Genomic DNA, 15,941 nt, shown 5'->3' on the forward strand with positions numbered 1-15,941 from the left:
GGTGCCCATAGTGCAGTTGCACTGAAGGCTTCACACATGGGAGAGCTGAGGAGAGACAAAGCTCAGGTTTGCCCCAAATTGTGGCAAAAAGGCAGGTCTTTGTATCCAGTCAGTGGCTGCAGGCTATCCCCTGGGAAGGGTATAAATTTGGGTATATCAGCCTTTGCACTTGAGTGCATGTCCCAGAGAGGGACACTCCTGTGAGCCATGAGCAGCTGATATTCTCAGCTGCTGGCGTCCGGTGTTTTGACCTCAGGAGGGGCCTGGGTGGACTATCAACATACCCATTGCCCATAACAATCCACTAGTTGTTGATTACCTGATACATAAGGCCACCCCCAGGGACTTTACATGGAAACTATCATGATGTGGATGTTTTAAAACTTGAGTCACATATAGGTGACATGGATTAAATGGTATATGACATGCCATGTTCCCTGTATGTGGAAGAATGGTAATTATTATAGAATCAATGGCTATCCGATTACACAGCATGTCCCTTTGACCACTATGTTATATAATGAGTATAAACTACTTTTAACACAGGCAATAAGTGAGAGGACAAACTAGACAGCCCAACACCAATGGCAACATGGTAGTTGTCACAAGACAATGGGTCATCCAAAAGGAACACCTGGGGGTGTTATGGGGCCAGTGGTACCTTGTTCCTCCTGGACACCCCTGATTGGCCATTCATCATTGAGAGTAGGGCCATAGGTTGAGACCAGGGATGGAGTCATTTCCTTGTTCTCAAATAATAGATTTAGGGACAATTAATATTTAAGAGAACATATATAAGATACATGATCACACAAAAATGTGTCAGGATCCAGCTGGTGTCACTGGGGTGAACATTTAGTTCTGTGTTTACCAGGGACAGATACAAACAATAACATTCTATGGAACCATGTATCAGTTTCTGATAATACAGGAGAGGATAGATGTCATACAGTGTTTTGTTTTGTTTTGTTTTTGGTATAAATATGTGAATAGGGGTTTTATGGGAGATTTTTTTCAACTATTCGAGTTTCTAATGAACTAGATTCACATTAAAAATACACAGATTTGGAAAGATTCTTTAAGGCATAAACTAAAGCTTTAGAGGGGAGAAGAGAAAGCTTACAAATGCTTTAGAAAATAGAATTTGAATTACATTCCTCATATTCAATTAGTTAAAACAACAAAAATCCTAGACATAGGATGAAAGATTAGAAGGTCAACATAGCATTTGGTTTCAAATTTTATTTATCAATCCTAGGATGTGACAGAGTCAGATAAGGCTTTTTCTAATAAAACCCCTGTCATTTGGTGGTTAAGAAGAAAAAATGGAAAAGGGATGTTAGTCTTGCCTATTTTCCACCATTCTCACGAAAATGGGAGATTTCCTGTATTTTCATAGCAAGTGAATGTCAATTTCCCTTTTCTTTACCATCATTAAATTGTTGGTAAAGTGGTATACTTCACAAAAAAATGATGTTTGCATCATAATGAATGTGTTATATTTTTCATTTTGTACATTTAATAGCAGATTAAACATGATTTAATTTGTTAAGCAACAACCAGAAAAATAATACATGGTTCCGTTGGTGAAACATACAGTTGCAAGAATTATTCACAACAGTGGGGGTGGAATTTATGGGAACTTCTGTATAATTTTCCTCATTTTCTTCATGACAAAAATATTTCAAAGTTCTGAAATGATTCCTTAAAAAAGATGATGCATTTAGTTCTCGAACAACCAAGACTAAAAGTAAATAATCAACAGAGCATGTGATACTGCTCATGCAGCGCTGTAACACGGTGGTCTGGAGATGCTTGTAAGGGGAGCAAAGAATCAAATTGTGTCTCACTTTAAACACATGAAATGCTCCTCCATCAAATATGGGGACGCTGCCATAATCCACCTGGCATATTCGGCTGCTATGGGGACACATTTGGACAGGAATGATAACCCCACCCCAGGGGAGGCCTTTGAAAGCTCTGACAGCCCCGAGCCGACCACAGAAATCCTCCCTTTGGAACTCATGTTTCTGGTCCAGCCATCACCTCTTCATAAACTCTACCCCACCCTTTTGCCTGACAGACTGAGCACGAACTGTGGCGGTGCTGCTTAACTTCGCACTGACCCCTTATTTTCAAGGTCAGTTCGGAGCTACGCTATATTTCGTGCAATGTAATGCTTTCTTTAGGGTGTTGTTCCCGCACTCTCTTTTACAATCATCTTCTTTCAAGGCTCATGCTATTGAAGCACACAACCCGCTCCCTCTCATGGGGACAATTCACTGAACTAGTGGCTACTCCCTCTCGTTTGCAGATGACACTAGGGTCATGAATTTCTTTCCTACTCGAATTCTTCCCTCACCATGTAACCATCTTTCCTTTCATGCCTAATTATCTCACTCATTCTCGTAGCCATACTTTTGGCTTTGTTGTCAGCCCAAACTAAACAATGTCCTAATTCCTAATTTAAGCCACCAAACCTCTAAGTCCACATAGCTCAAATAACCCTACTACAGCTGTGTAATTATTTTTCACTCCGGACTTCTATTCTTTGTTTCACTTACCTCCTATACAGGCAGGCCAGTATCACAACAAATCAATGATACCCTACTTTACCTAAGCCCTCACGTTTGCCCCCAAATCCGCCCCTCTGTCTTCCTCCATCAGCTATCCATCCCATTTTGCGAAGTGAGTGTGGAATGCCTCTGCACTCCAAACCTGGACCTACGATCTCTATGGCGAATAAAAGCTATTGAGCATGTCTCAGAAACATGAGCCAGCCAGTAAGTCCGCAGGTGAGAAACTGTGCGAGTGCTGTCTCCATCGCTGTACACTTTAAACCCATCAGCTCGCAGCTAACCTCTCTTTCTGTCTCCCTCAGTAAATAAAATACTTTCCCAATTGAATGCTGGCAATTCCACATTTGCCCTAGATCCCTTCCTGTTCAATCTCAGGCTGTCAGTTATCACTCTCTGTATCCATCCTTAGATTTTTGATAACTCATGGACCCTTCCCGCAAGCGTTTAAACTTCCTCAGACCCTGACATTTACATCTTACATCTTACCGAAATACAACTACCCCCCCAACATGACATCTTTCTCTCACCCTCTCAAAATACATTTCTCGGGATAATTGTTTGCACGCACGATTGTTCCATTTTCTTACAAGCCATTCCCGCCCCCACTGTCACCAGTCTGAAGTGCGACGCCCCATGCCAGAGGCGCGGCCCTTGCCAGGGACAGCGGCGATCTCTGTGCTGAGCAGCGGCGGAAGCCTCTTCACCTCCGCCCTCCATCCTGCTGCCTCTTCCTCCCCGCGCTGGCTCCAGAGCGCGTGCACAGCCTCCTCACAGGCAGGCCCTCCTCCGCTGCGCTCGCTCCTTCTTGTTCTTTCTCTGGGTTTCTCTTCTTTTAATTAAGTTTTCATGCTGTTAGTCTCTCTCTAGTTTTTCTGATATACACACTCCCCCTAAAAGTTTTTTATTCATTTCCATATTTTAACATATTATCTCTATGTTGAAAACTTCCAAATTTTTAACTTTCAGCCAGGCCCTTCCTCTGAGCTCCAGATCCTTACATATGAATTCCCATGTGGCATAACTTCTCAAAGTTCGTCATGTATGGATCAATAGTCTTTTTCTCTCTGTACCCAGAGGTCAGCACCTATCAAATCGAACACACTAGAATTCGGGAAGGTAAGTTTGGTTAAGTATAAAGTCCAATTAATATACTAATCCGAGACCCTTGCGAGGTAAGACATTTGACTGTTTTCGATATCCCGCCCACCGAGAAGCCGAGACCAGTGAGGGCCCGTCCCTTCCACACGCAGGTGCTGCCCTGTCTCGGGTTCCAGGCGTCACATTCCTTCTGCCCAACGTTGAACCAGACGGATCCGAGAAGGACTAAGGGCAGTTCTCACAGGCCAAAGCCCAGGAGGAAGAGAAAACTCGAGGACTGGGAAAGGAAGGTGAAAGAACCCAAGGACAGCACATAATGGGGCGATGCCACCATCTGGGGGACGGACACGCTTCAAGGTCTGACTCCGGGGGGAGAGTGCAACACACGTAACCTAGACATTTGCACCCCATAATATGCTGAAACAAAAGAAAAGAACCCAGAGACACACGGCGAGAGGAAATTACATGAGCTAGAGCTGTGGCCGGTGACTGGTCCGTGGCCTTTAGGAAACGGGCCAGGCTTCAGCACCTGAGTCTGCACCACACCCACAACACACTCATCCCCAGGCCGTGGAAAAATGGTCTCCGTGGAACTGGCCCCTGGTGCCAAAAAGGCTGGGGACCTCTGATATCTGCTAGAAGGTCAAAGTGCGCTTGCACCTGAAGCTGGGGGGCTGTGTAGAACGTGTCGCCACTCTCTGAAGAGGCTAAAGCAGGCGCCACTGCACGGGAGTGCGGGACACCAGAACTGGCACGCAGGCCCTCACCACCCGTGCGGCACTTCCTTTGATGGAATACATCGTCAAACCTAAGATCAAGCCAACTTCCTCTCCCAGCTGGGCTCCCACAACCCCCCAAAACTCTTGCTGTTTTAGTCTTTTCTCTACACAGCAATGGGATTTGCAAATGCAAAATATATCGTGTCATTTCCTCATTAGTACCCCTTGATGATCGATCATTTCTCTTAGTGCAAATCCCAAACCCTCCAGGGCTTTTAGTGGCATGCCTGGATTAGCTCCCGCCTTTCCCTCCAGACTCGCCTCCGTCCTCCATATCCCCAGGTCCTCTGCCGTCTCCTGCCATGGACACCACCTCTCCGACCGCACCACTGATGCCCTTCTTGTTCTCCTCGTGCTTAAAGTGTGTGTTAAAGCACTTACGGAAACGCAGCGCCCTTCCCAACCCTCTGTTGATTCAGGCCGCACTGCTCTATCCATGCACCAGCTTGCGCTTTATTGTTTCACAGTGACCATCACAGACAGACATAAGCCAATCGTTCCCTTACGGTTCACTACAGTTTTCTCTTCCCTTCTGCACTGGAGGCTCCACTAAGGCGCAGTCTTGCTCGGTCCTTCCCTTCTGAGACATGTTCACATCTGTAATAGGCCGACTTCACTGCCCGGTCCTTCCAAATCCCTGTGTCCCCAGCAACTGAGACGGCAGCACAGGTCCTGCACATAGCAGGAGATTAAAGATATTCATAGACTTAATGATGGAACAGTGGGCAGGAATAGCATATATGTTCTACATATTGGCTGAATAAAAGAAAATTAAAAAGTGACTTAAGCATTTTAGTGTACATCTTTTGACTCTCAGAGCTTATAATGGATACAGTACTTGGAATCTTCCCTTCTCTCCTTCCTTCCTTCCTTTCTTTTCTAAAATTTCATTAAACAAAACTATTAAAAAGTCTAAGTTATCGTAGGGGAATGTTGGCACTCACATATCTTTATTTGCTCTTTCTTGTCACTGGGAGATAATGTAGATCAACGCATTTCAAACATTTTCTTTTTCAGTCACTCTTTCTACAGTTATTCAATAAATACCAGAGGCAACCACCAGGTTTCAGGTCCACAAGGCCAGTCTCCTAACAGTACCTACAAGGTGCAGAACTTTCTGCGTATAAGGCTTATAAGCAAAAGAGAAATCTTATTGTAGAATCTTACAGTAATGTGTGTGTGATCGCCATACACGGAAATTATACAATCAGATTCCATCAAAAGATAGAAGAAAGTGTCTAAGGACAAAACTGCCCCCAAGATGGTTTGGTAGAAGCGATTTATCTTCTGACCAGTTGTTGGTGAGGGACCCTCATGAAGCTCTTGCATTACGGCTTGGAGAATTCAATCCCTGCACTTAATCCACCTTGTGTCCTGTGCAGATTTCCCTTTCCTAATAAATAAGCTTCCTCACACTCTTCCTCCATAGATACTACACTTCCTTCTCATGGCCTTTCTAACAGCTTCTTTGAAGTCTTTGTTCCTCAAGCTGTAGATAACTGGGTTCAGCAGTGGAGTGACCACGGTGTAGAAGACAGAAATGACCTTGTTGGCTTCAGGTGACTGGTGGACTTCAGGGTGCACATACATGGAGATCATAGTCCCATAGTAGATAGTGACAACAGCCAGATGGGAACCACAGGTGGAAAAGGTCTTCGTCCGGCCAGAGGCAGAAGGGATTCTCAATATGGAGGACACGATGAGAACATAGGACACCAGTGTCAGAAAAAAACAAATACACAGCACAGCAACTGACAGGATAAAGATGGCCATCTCGGTAGCATAAACGTCAGAACATGAGAGCTGCATGAGTGGAGGCAGATCGCAGAAGAAATGGTTGATCCGGTTGGGCCCACAGAAGTCCAACTTAGAAATCATCAGGGAAGGCAGAAGGCCTGTGCCGACTCCTGTCAGCCAGGAGATTGCCACCAGCTTGGTGCAGACGTCAGGACTCATGAGGAAGGAGTAGCGGAGCGGGCTGCAGATGGCCAGATACCGGTCATAGGCCATCGCGGCCAGGAGAAAGCACTCGGTGGCCCCGAAGAACACAAAGAAGTAGAGCTGTGCCATACAGGCGGAGAAGGAGATGGCCTGTCCCCAGGACAGCAGGTTGGCCAGGAGAAGAGGCACAGTGGTGGATGTGTACCAGATCTCCAGAAACGAGAGATGCTTGAGGAACGTGTACATCGGTGACTGCAGTCGCGCGTCCTGGCTCACCGCTGAGATGATGACAACATTCCCTGCGATGGTGAGGAAGTAGACGAGCAGAAAAACGGCAAAGAGCAAGGTCTGCCACTCAAGAAGGTTCTGGAATCCTAACAGCTGAAACTCAGTCACAGTGGACACATTTTGGGGCTGCATTGCCTGTGGCGGGGGTGTGAGGGGAGAAAAATATTTAGGAAAAGCGCAGTATGCAAGGCATGGAAATACTACTATCCATGTTTGCGATTTCAAAGATCAGTTTTATGATAGTTTAGATCCTTGTCTACAGCTTTTTAGGGGGACAAATATATAATTCCATCTGTTTTCTCTTCTGTTTTTATTATTTTTAATAGGCACATAATTGTATGTATGTATGGGCATCGTGTGTTATTTCAACACATGTGCAATGTGTAATGATCAAATCAGGGTCATTAGTGTTTCCATCACCTCAAACATTAATCATTTCTTTGTGTTGGGAACATGTAAAATCCACTCTTCTAGCTATTTGAAAATACACACTAAACCATTGTTACTATAGTCACTCTCTAGAGCTGTAGAGCACTAGAACTTATTCCTCCTGTCTAGCTGTACTTCTGTATCCATGAACCAACCTTCGGCCATCTCTCCTCTATAAGGATGCCTTCTGAAATCACAAACTGAACGTGAATATTAGATCTTGGCAAGACATGGAGCAAGTCCCAGTCATTTGGGTTCTCTGAAATCTTGACATCTCAGACCCAAAGACAGGCAAAAAAGGACTCTGTCTAGTACAGCCAAAATGTTCTCACCACACAAAAAAGGAAAAGAAGACAGAACATTTTAACTATTAATATTTGAGGTGATGGAAATGTCAATTAGATTGATTGTGATGATTATTTCACATGCACACATGCATCAGAACACCAAGCTCTACCCCTCAAACATACAGTATGCAATTTTTCTTTGTCAATTAGATAATGTTTTACCAATTAAAACTGGTTAAAAAAACACAGGAACTAACAATAACAACAAATTATTTTAAAAGAATCATGCATACATTGAGGCAAATGTCTCCCTTTGTTCATGTGTGGGCTTTGTGTAAAAAAGACAGATAGACACAACATATCTTCTATGACGCCTCGGGGAAGTTTATTCATTCTACACTCAAACAATATGTATTGATGCCCTGGTGTGTGTGTTGTGTGTGTATGTGTGTGTGAGAGAGAGAGAGAAAGAATAGAGATACTATATCTATATAGTATAGATGTATTAATCCTATAATATAGATGTATTAATCCTATAATATAGATGTATTAACCCTATATAGTATCAATATATTAAGCCTGTAATATAGATGTATTAACCCTATAATATAGATGTATTAATCCTATATAGTATAGATATATTAACCCTATAATATAGATGTATTCACCCTATAATATAGATGTATTCACCCTATAATATGGATGTATTAATCCTATATAGTGTAGATATATTAACCCTATAATATAGATGTATTCACCCTATAATATAGATGTATTAACCCTATAATATAGATGTATTAACCCTATAATATGGATGTATTAATCCTATATAGTATAGATATATTAACCCTATAATATAGATGTATTCACCCTATAATATAGACGTATTCACCCTATAATATAGATGTGTTAACCCTATAATATAGATGTATTAATCCTATATAGTATAGATATATTAACCCTATAATATAGATGTATTCACCCTATAATATAGATGTATTCACCCTATAATATAGATGTGTTAACCCTGTGCGGAGTTAATCTGTATCTCGCCCCACCGGTTACCTTGCCTGCCGTGGGATACCAGACTTGAGCTTGGCCACTGCGCTCCCTCCCTCTTTTCTTTCAGGTAATTCGTTACCTATGGTGATTCTGGACAAAGCCAACATGCACCTGCCACGCAGGAGCGTCCGTTCCATTGAGGGGTAAGACACGACACACGGTGTTGCCACTTTGAAACTCACATAATAAACGCCAGCCCTTAGTGCTGAGGAGCAATCGTTTCACACTTGCCTCACCTCTGTGCTCTTCCAGTCTCCTAAGGGACTATTTCGTTTATGCTCCTCCCTTTTCAAACTTCCAACACATGCTGTTCTATTCTATCTGAACCCTCAACCGGGACGCATTTTACTGAAAAAACTGAAATCCTCCAAAGACAATATCTGCAAGCTCGGCCACCAAATTCTCCGGACTGCCACCTTTTGTTCCCGTGCGACCTCCCGCCTCTCCCTCTGAATAAGCGGCCGGGCGGGCCAGGCGGAGCCCGCGTAAGTGCCGCTCCGGCCCGCACACTGGAAGGCGTCGCGGGTGAAAGAGGCCAGACGTGCCCCTCTGAAAGCCTAAAGACGCTGAGCCGAGGAGGCTGGGATGCGGGGCGGCCGGCGCCCTCCGCTTTCCTGACGCGGACAGCGGCTCTGCAGGGCGCGGGCCGCCCGCCCCGCCCCAGACGGGCTGCCGCCCGCCCCGCCCCAGACGGGCTCCCGCCCCTCCCGCCCCAGACCGGCTGCCGCCCGCCCCGCCCCAGACGGCTCCCGCCCGCCCCGCCCCAGACGGCTCCCGCCCGCCCCGCCCCGCCCCGCCCCAGACGGCTCCCGCCCGCCCCGCCCCAGACGGCTCCCGCCCGCCCCGCCCCAGATGGCTCCCGCCCGCCCCGCCCCAGATGGCTCCCGCCCGCCCCGCCCCAGACGGCTCCCGCCCGCCCCGCCCCAGACGGGCTCCCGCCCCTCCCGCCCCAGACCGGCTGCCGCCCGCCCCGCCCCAGACGGCTCCCGCCCGCCCCGCCCCAGACGGCTCCCGCCCGCCCCGCCCCGCCCCGCCCCAGACGGCTCCCGCCCGCCCCGCCGCAGACCGGCTCCTGCCCGCCCCGCCCCAGACGGCTCCCGCCCGCCCCGCCGCAGACCGGCTCCTGCCCGCCCCGCCCCGCCGCAGACCGGCTCCCGCCCGCCCCGCCCCAGACGGCTGCCGCCCCGCCGCCCGCAGATGGGCTCCCGCAGCCGCCCCAGACGGGCTCCCGAAGCCGCCCCAGAGGGGCTCCCGCAGCCGCCCCAGACGGGCTCCCGCAGCCGCCCGCCTAGCGCGGGCCCGCTCTGCCCACGGCCCTGCCGTCCGCAGCTCGCCACCTTTCGAGAGCCTGGTGACGCCCTTCTGGCTCGCTGTCGTGTCACTGTGGGCTGAGTGACGCTGTCTGTCCGAGCGCCGCGCGAGCAAGGCCTGGACGCCGCTGCCTCGGAGAGCTTCCCAAGGAGACGCGTCCCCAGGGGTGCGAGGGGCTGGCAGGTGCGAACACACGCGTGGTTTTCTCTTGGTCATCCGTGCTTCCATACAGAAACCTGTCCCAGCAACGGACTTATGAGGGTGGAGAAAAGAAAGGTTTTCTCTCCCTTTCACAGATGTTACGTCCTCTCCGTCCCAAGTCCCCGCCCCTTCCCTGCCAGCCCGTCTCCTCAGCCGCCCACAGGCTGGTTTGTCTCCCTTTGAAAAAGACAAGACAGACAACAGTCTGGATGCTCTTCCCTTCTCCAAATGCTGCCCCACTTGTCCGCTCCCTCCTGCGGACCCCTGCCCCTCCGGGCGCCGTCTCCCGGCGCGTTCCTTGCGCACTTGAGTCCACCGCAATCAGGGTGTTTCTCTCACCACTGCCCCAAAGCGCTCTGCCGCGGCCTCACCGCTCCCAGCCACCGTCCTGTTCCTGGTCACCTCGGTCTGTCCGCAGCACTGCCAAGGTGGTCCCGCCCTCTTCCCGGGTCCACTCTTGTCCCTGGACGTCCACGACGACGTGCTCTCTGCCTTCAGCCGCAGCCCTGGCTTCTCACACTCGGGCAGCCCCAGCTGAGCACCTCTGAGCCTCCCTCGTGTGCTTCATGGTTTCAGGCAGTCTCTGGACTTTCAGTGTCATCCCTGTGCTGCCTACGCTCACATTCACGTCTCAAGCTTGACTCTAAGCCTTGCGTAAACACCTGCCCTGTTCCACGTGCGCACGCCCACGTCTAATCCGCACGCGCAATTTAACGCGGCCCAACCTGCCCCAAGAGTGTTCCTGACTCACCCACCACCTCCCTCAGCGCAGTCTTTCCCGGGTCACTAAGGGGCACTCCGCCCCTCCACTTGCTTGGGCTCGGAACCTTGAATTTGACTCTCGTCCCTCTCCGCCCCAATATCGGATTTATTTTTCAGAAAAATCAGCGGGCTCTACCTGAAAATATATCCAGAATCTGATTTGATCACCATTCACCACAGCAGCGCTTATTTCCCGTGAAAAAATGCCACTGCCTCTCACCCAGATTGTCACAGTGGTCTCCTTGCAGCCCTTCCGTGTCCACCCTGCCCTGCTCAATACAGCAGCCAAGGTGAGATTGTTAAAGCACACAACAGCTCACACGGGGACACAGATGTGCTGTGGATCGTTCCTTGAGGGAATAAAACACTGTGACTGAACAGTCAGCACATTCACCTCTGCCGATGGTCACCAAATAGGAATCAACTGTCTGCTCTCTTGTGTTTCTGTTTTTCATCTCTGTAGTGACTTATTTTGGCTGTGCACTGTGTTCTCCTCTCACGCTGGGGCAAAATTCCTGGGACTGTGATCTTTAAGTACCTAGGAATGTTTATGTCAGGTGAAAAAGGTGCCTTAACAAGATGTTTGCGCTTGCCACCAGGAGCACAGTACTGGACGTGTGGTACGTACTGAACTGCATAGTACTTGTGATTTCCTAAATAAAGCTTAAGGGAACAGGCCAAAGCCTCGACAGTTTACCTGGCCCTACTTGTTCTCTCCTCCCACCTGCCCTCTGCTTCCCTCCTCGTCCACTCTGTGCACAGCCCTCGGTTTCCTTAGAGTTCTGCCGACTACCCTGGACTTGCCTTCTATCCTTCAATCCTGCTTCATTCCGCTTCCTGCAATACTGTCCCCGAGCGTTCCTGGTGGCTCATTGCTCCTGTCCTTCTGGTCTGCTCAGATGCCACCTTCTCTGTGATGTCCACTGACTGCTCCTCTGCCTTTCCCACAGCTTCTGACACAGGTTCGCGACAAAAGTGTATGCATGTCTTGCTGTGAAGGCAGAATATTCCCGAAGTTCTAGCTTGAAAAAAACATTGAATGAACAACTGAGGGATACTAGAAAATTGTTATGTAAGCCACATAGATGGACATGCTCAGAAAGAGGGAGATGCATTGGAGGATTTCTTGAGACACGGCTCTGCTCAAATTCTCTTAGTAAATAACAATGCCATCTTGGAATTTTTTTCTCTTGGCTTTCACTCAGTTTTTGTGGTAAGACTATTACTATGCAATCCAATTTAAAATGGAGAGTGAATCCGTAAGAAATAATTCAAACATGGGGAACAACGAGGGCTAGGTTTGGGAGGCCAGAAGGAAAGCAAAATAGCATTGCATTGTTTATAGGGCATGTGGATCGATTTCCTAGTTATCTGAAGTATCCCACACAAGACACATTCAAATGCACCAGGAAACTGAACTTTTTAAATCAACATTTATTCCTTAAATACCTTCAGTAATGAGGAGCCCACCACTTCTTGAAACATTGCTTATTTCCCAATGCTAAAATTACCTTAATTATAAGGAGCTGTAAAAAAATAAAAAACAACAATAAAAAAAAAGAAAAGGAAAAAAATATCTGCCTCCCAAAATACTGAGTTGGCTTTAGTGCTAGGGCAACTAGTGTACCCTCAGACAGATGTAACGTTGTAGTTTTCTTTGAAATTATATGAAAATAAACATAATCAAGAATGTTATTTTTCTCAGATACAACATTACCTAAAGTATACTAAATGGCTTTTTTACTTCTCAAGAACTCTTTCTTGGTTACATTTTTATTGTTACAGTTTTATATGCTACTGAATTTAAGCAAGATCTATTGAAGTCAGTATAATTTTGGAATCCAACATCCACAACCACAACAACCCAAACAAGAAAATTTATGTCATTTGACACTAAAACACACACCATGTTGATTCCCTTCTGGGAAAATCTGCACTTACTGCACTAGCCTCCCCTACCTGTGCCTCCAGTGACTGCCTTCCCTCCTCTGGCCCTCATTCAGATGTGCTTTCATTGTGAGATCTGGAATGTGCCGTCTTTGCCGGGGTTTGACACTGGGTGAGGCAGGCTTCTTTCAGTAACCCTGAGTTTCTTGGGGACCTAGCTCTTCTGAGAATCCTCTTCCCCAAGTATTCTGTAATTTGCCAATCAAGTTAGTAAACAGTGAAATCAACCTCCTGAGATTTTGACTCTACCTGTTGAGGCCTAGATGTTGATAAAACACTCAGAATAGATGCTATTCTTACATTCTTTTTGAAATAGAATTTAACAATTTAACTTAGGAAAGGTACCAATAATGTTGAACCCTAAATTGAATCAAATAAAAAGGTGTTTCACTAACACCATCAGGCAATTAGCGAGTGAACTATTCTGACCATTGAATATAAAATAGCTGCTTTTTGTTGAATGGTATTAATAGTTTTCCACCACACTTTAATTACAGATGTGGCCAAATGGAAAAAAAAAATTATGCCTGCAAATTAATTAATTTATTCAATTAAAGCAATCTGTACCGAAGCTCTTTCTAAGTGTGCATCTGTTAATTTAACAAAGAAAATGCAATATATGAATTGATCTGAGAGGCTTAGTTTGAGTTTTAGAAGACATATTGAAAAATACAAGATTCTCAACCCATTCCTAATGTAGCAGGACTTTTTTAAAAGTCCCAGTATACAGAAGTATGTCTAATTAAGAAGAGCTAATTTATTATTTCTAATTAAATTTGTATCTTCTAGTTTAAAATAAACTATTAAAAGATTAAATAAATGGATGAATAGGAACAAACAATCACTTACTTTTTCCTTTGATTCCCTTATTTAACAAATATGCACACAGCACCTACTATGCGTCTGGGGCTCTTTCAGGCATTAGGGTCCATCACTGAATCACATGGCGCTGCAGTCTGATGGGGTAGGCTAGCATTTATTGTCGACTGATGTTGAATTTAACTAATCTGCATTTTTCAAAATAATATGATTCATGTGTATAGTTTTTAGAAAACTTGGAGAAGGAAAAACAATACAGACAAAATTATATCTTTTTAAATACCCACAGTATGGTCTTCCAGAGTTGGGAACCTTGTGTCTCAACTTCCAAATTTTTGTGTGTCCCACATATGGGCTAGTACAGTTGGGTTACTCTTATACAGCCTGCATCTTGGCTTTTTTTGTAGTTATTAAGACTTTTATGGTTAACTTCTATCATAACTTTTTCTCCTCCTGTTACATTTTAGGAAAAAAATAAATAAAAATCGAATTTTGGATTGCATCATAGTCTATTGTTTGGGGAGGGCTTTTCATGTCTTATCCCAAATCTGGATCTTGTAGTATCTCTCTCCACTCTTGCAGAGAGAGGCATGCTAGAGTCTGCAAAGCGATTATGTACCCACTGTCTCTGACAGCTGCAGAAATGAAATAACAGAACTTCTGCACACATCAGCAACAGCTGAAGAAATGCCCAGGGCGTGTGCTCAGACCTACAAATCCTTCGCGGCCTACACGTGAGGGAGAGCCAGCCAGAAGGAACCTGGAACATAAGCAGCGAATACAGCCCCCGCCAGAAGGTGTCTGGCTCGACCAGCCAGCCTGGGCTTCCTGTAGGGGCAGGTCACGGCAGCAGGGGGTGGTGTCAGGAAGCCACGCTCTGCTCTTCAGCCTTATTGTGACAGGGGTGCACATCTCCTTTGAGCATTTATGTAGTTGGAGTCCCAGCGCTAAGGGCTGTATTATATGCACCGCTTTATCTCACCTTCACACTAGGTCTGCATGTTGGCTGATAATTTACAAGTAAGGAAGCTGAGCCCAGAAGGTGGGTGATGGGCCCAGGTCACCCAGCTCGAGGCTGCTGCGGCACTGTGAGTCCCACACCGAATCTCTGTATGCAGAGGCCGGGTTTGCCAACACAACTCTCTGCCGTTCCTGTAGCGCCAGAGTGGTGGAGCTCTGCCTTACCAAACACAAGTGTGCGCAAAATAATGACAGATAAGCTATTTTTATTTAAAGCCGTAGAAGTCTCACACAGCGCGGGGACAGAACTACCTTTAAGGTCTGTGCTTGAGAAGCTCCGAGACAATGTGGTACTTGGTGAATGGAGGACGTCCTGCGGTTTCAGAATCGTGCCAAGAGCAAAGTAATGAAGAAGTAGAGGCATTTCATCTGATTTAGAGAAGACAAGAGAGGATATATATCAATCACCTTATACGCAGAATTAAGTGGTTTTACAAGAGGAAATAATATTGTTCTGTTTCACCATAAAAATAGAAACGCCATTAATAGATGACGGCTTTAGGAAAATATATTTTGATTCAATAAAGGAAGAACATCTAAAACTCAGGCTCGAAGTTGTTTGGAATATTATCACTTGGTTAGATTATACAAGGGAGTAATCATTTAATAGATGGGGTAGATATCCAAATGTTTTCTAAAGCTTAATTCAATGATTTCATAAGCAAAAATTATTTTGAACTAACCTAAGGGCGTAACTTATTGAGAAAATCTAAATTCAATTTTTTCAGTATAGGTACTGCCTCTGCCTGTGGATTTTCCAAGATGCATTAGTCAAGGCTTTCCTTCCGAAAAGCTACCACCTCCTTCGAAACCCACCCAAAGACTATGTCATTGCTTACCTACGGGGGATTTGATATGTGATGGGCAGAGTCATCTCTAGGCTCCAGGAATTCTAAGTCCAGCCATCTAAAAGGTTGGAGGAGTTATCTTAAAATACAATATATTTATTTTAAATTTCTTGTAAAGTAAGAACAGAGATTACCCAAACCTTATATCTCATCTCTTGTTGTGCTCTCCACGTATTTATATGGTGTGATGGGGTCATTTTGAATGATGCTTTGCATTATATTTCTAGCAAAGTGATAGGGTGACATTGTATTTTTTTTAGAATTTCTTAATATCCAAGGGCAATCTTGGCAATATGGTCAATTTTAATTTAGAACAACTGCGTGGAATCAAGTAACTGTATAAAACTGGTGAATTATTTGAAGCAGGCAGCCTCCGAATATAAATAACCAATCTAGGAATCAATAATTATTCTTTTCAAGTCAGCCACATCTTAAATTTAGCAGGTAATTTGTTACTATCTTCATCAGCCTCCTGGCACATAATGAGGGAGAAAGCCCTCACTTCAGAACATTTCTACCTTGAACACACAACGGAGATGAGGAGGCTTCAGAACAATTAGACAAATGCAC

General features: G+C 45.8%; 1 protein-coding gene and 1 long non-coding RNA gene across 3 annotated transcripts; one reads left to right on the top strand and one right to left on the bottom strand.

Annotated features, from left to right (window-relative positions):
• Positions 1–5,752: 5,752 nt before the first annotated feature.
• Positions 5,753–10,893, bottom strand: LOC105882193 (olfactory receptor 11L1). Of its 2 annotated transcripts, none has more exons than XM_076009265.1 (2): positions 10,378–10,893; positions 5,753–6,820 (listed from the first exon to the last, which is right to left on the bottom strand). In XM_076009265.1, exon 2 carries the CDS (start codon positions 6,815–6,817, stop codon positions 5,867–5,869), a length of 951 nt encoding a protein of 316 aa, XP_075865380.1. In that variant the 5' UTR covers positions 6,818–6,820; positions 10,378–10,893; the 3' UTR covers positions 5,753–5,866. The 2 variants fall into 2 exon arrangements, with proteins under 2 accessions (XP_075865380.1, XP_075865379.1); XM_076009264.1 differs by lacking the exon at positions 10,378–10,893 and adding an exon at positions 9,801–9,877.
• Positions 9,870–15,056, top strand: LOC142874779 (uncharacterized). The gene is made up of 3 exons (XR_012922403.1): positions 9,870–9,957; positions 10,855–11,027; positions 14,086–15,056. It is a non-coding gene; the product is annotated as an uncharacterized LOC142874779 (long non-coding RNA).
• The last annotated feature ends 885 nt before the right edge of the window (positions 15,057–15,941 follow it).

The sequence above is a fragment of the Microcebus murinus genome, chromosome 13, assembly GCF_040939455.1.
Source record: "Microcebus murinus isolate Inina chromosome 13, M.murinus_Inina_mat1.0, whole genome shotgun sequence".
In the NCBI taxonomy this organism is placed as follows: Eukaryota; Metazoa; Chordata; class Mammalia; order Primates; family Cheirogaleidae; genus Microcebus; species Microcebus murinus.

Excerpts from the sequence above, each read along its gene's own strand:
- LOC105882193 (XM_076009265.1), bottom strand. The coding sequence starts at position 6,817 with ATGCAGCCCCAAAATGTGTCCACTGTGACTGAGTTTCAGCTGTTAGGA.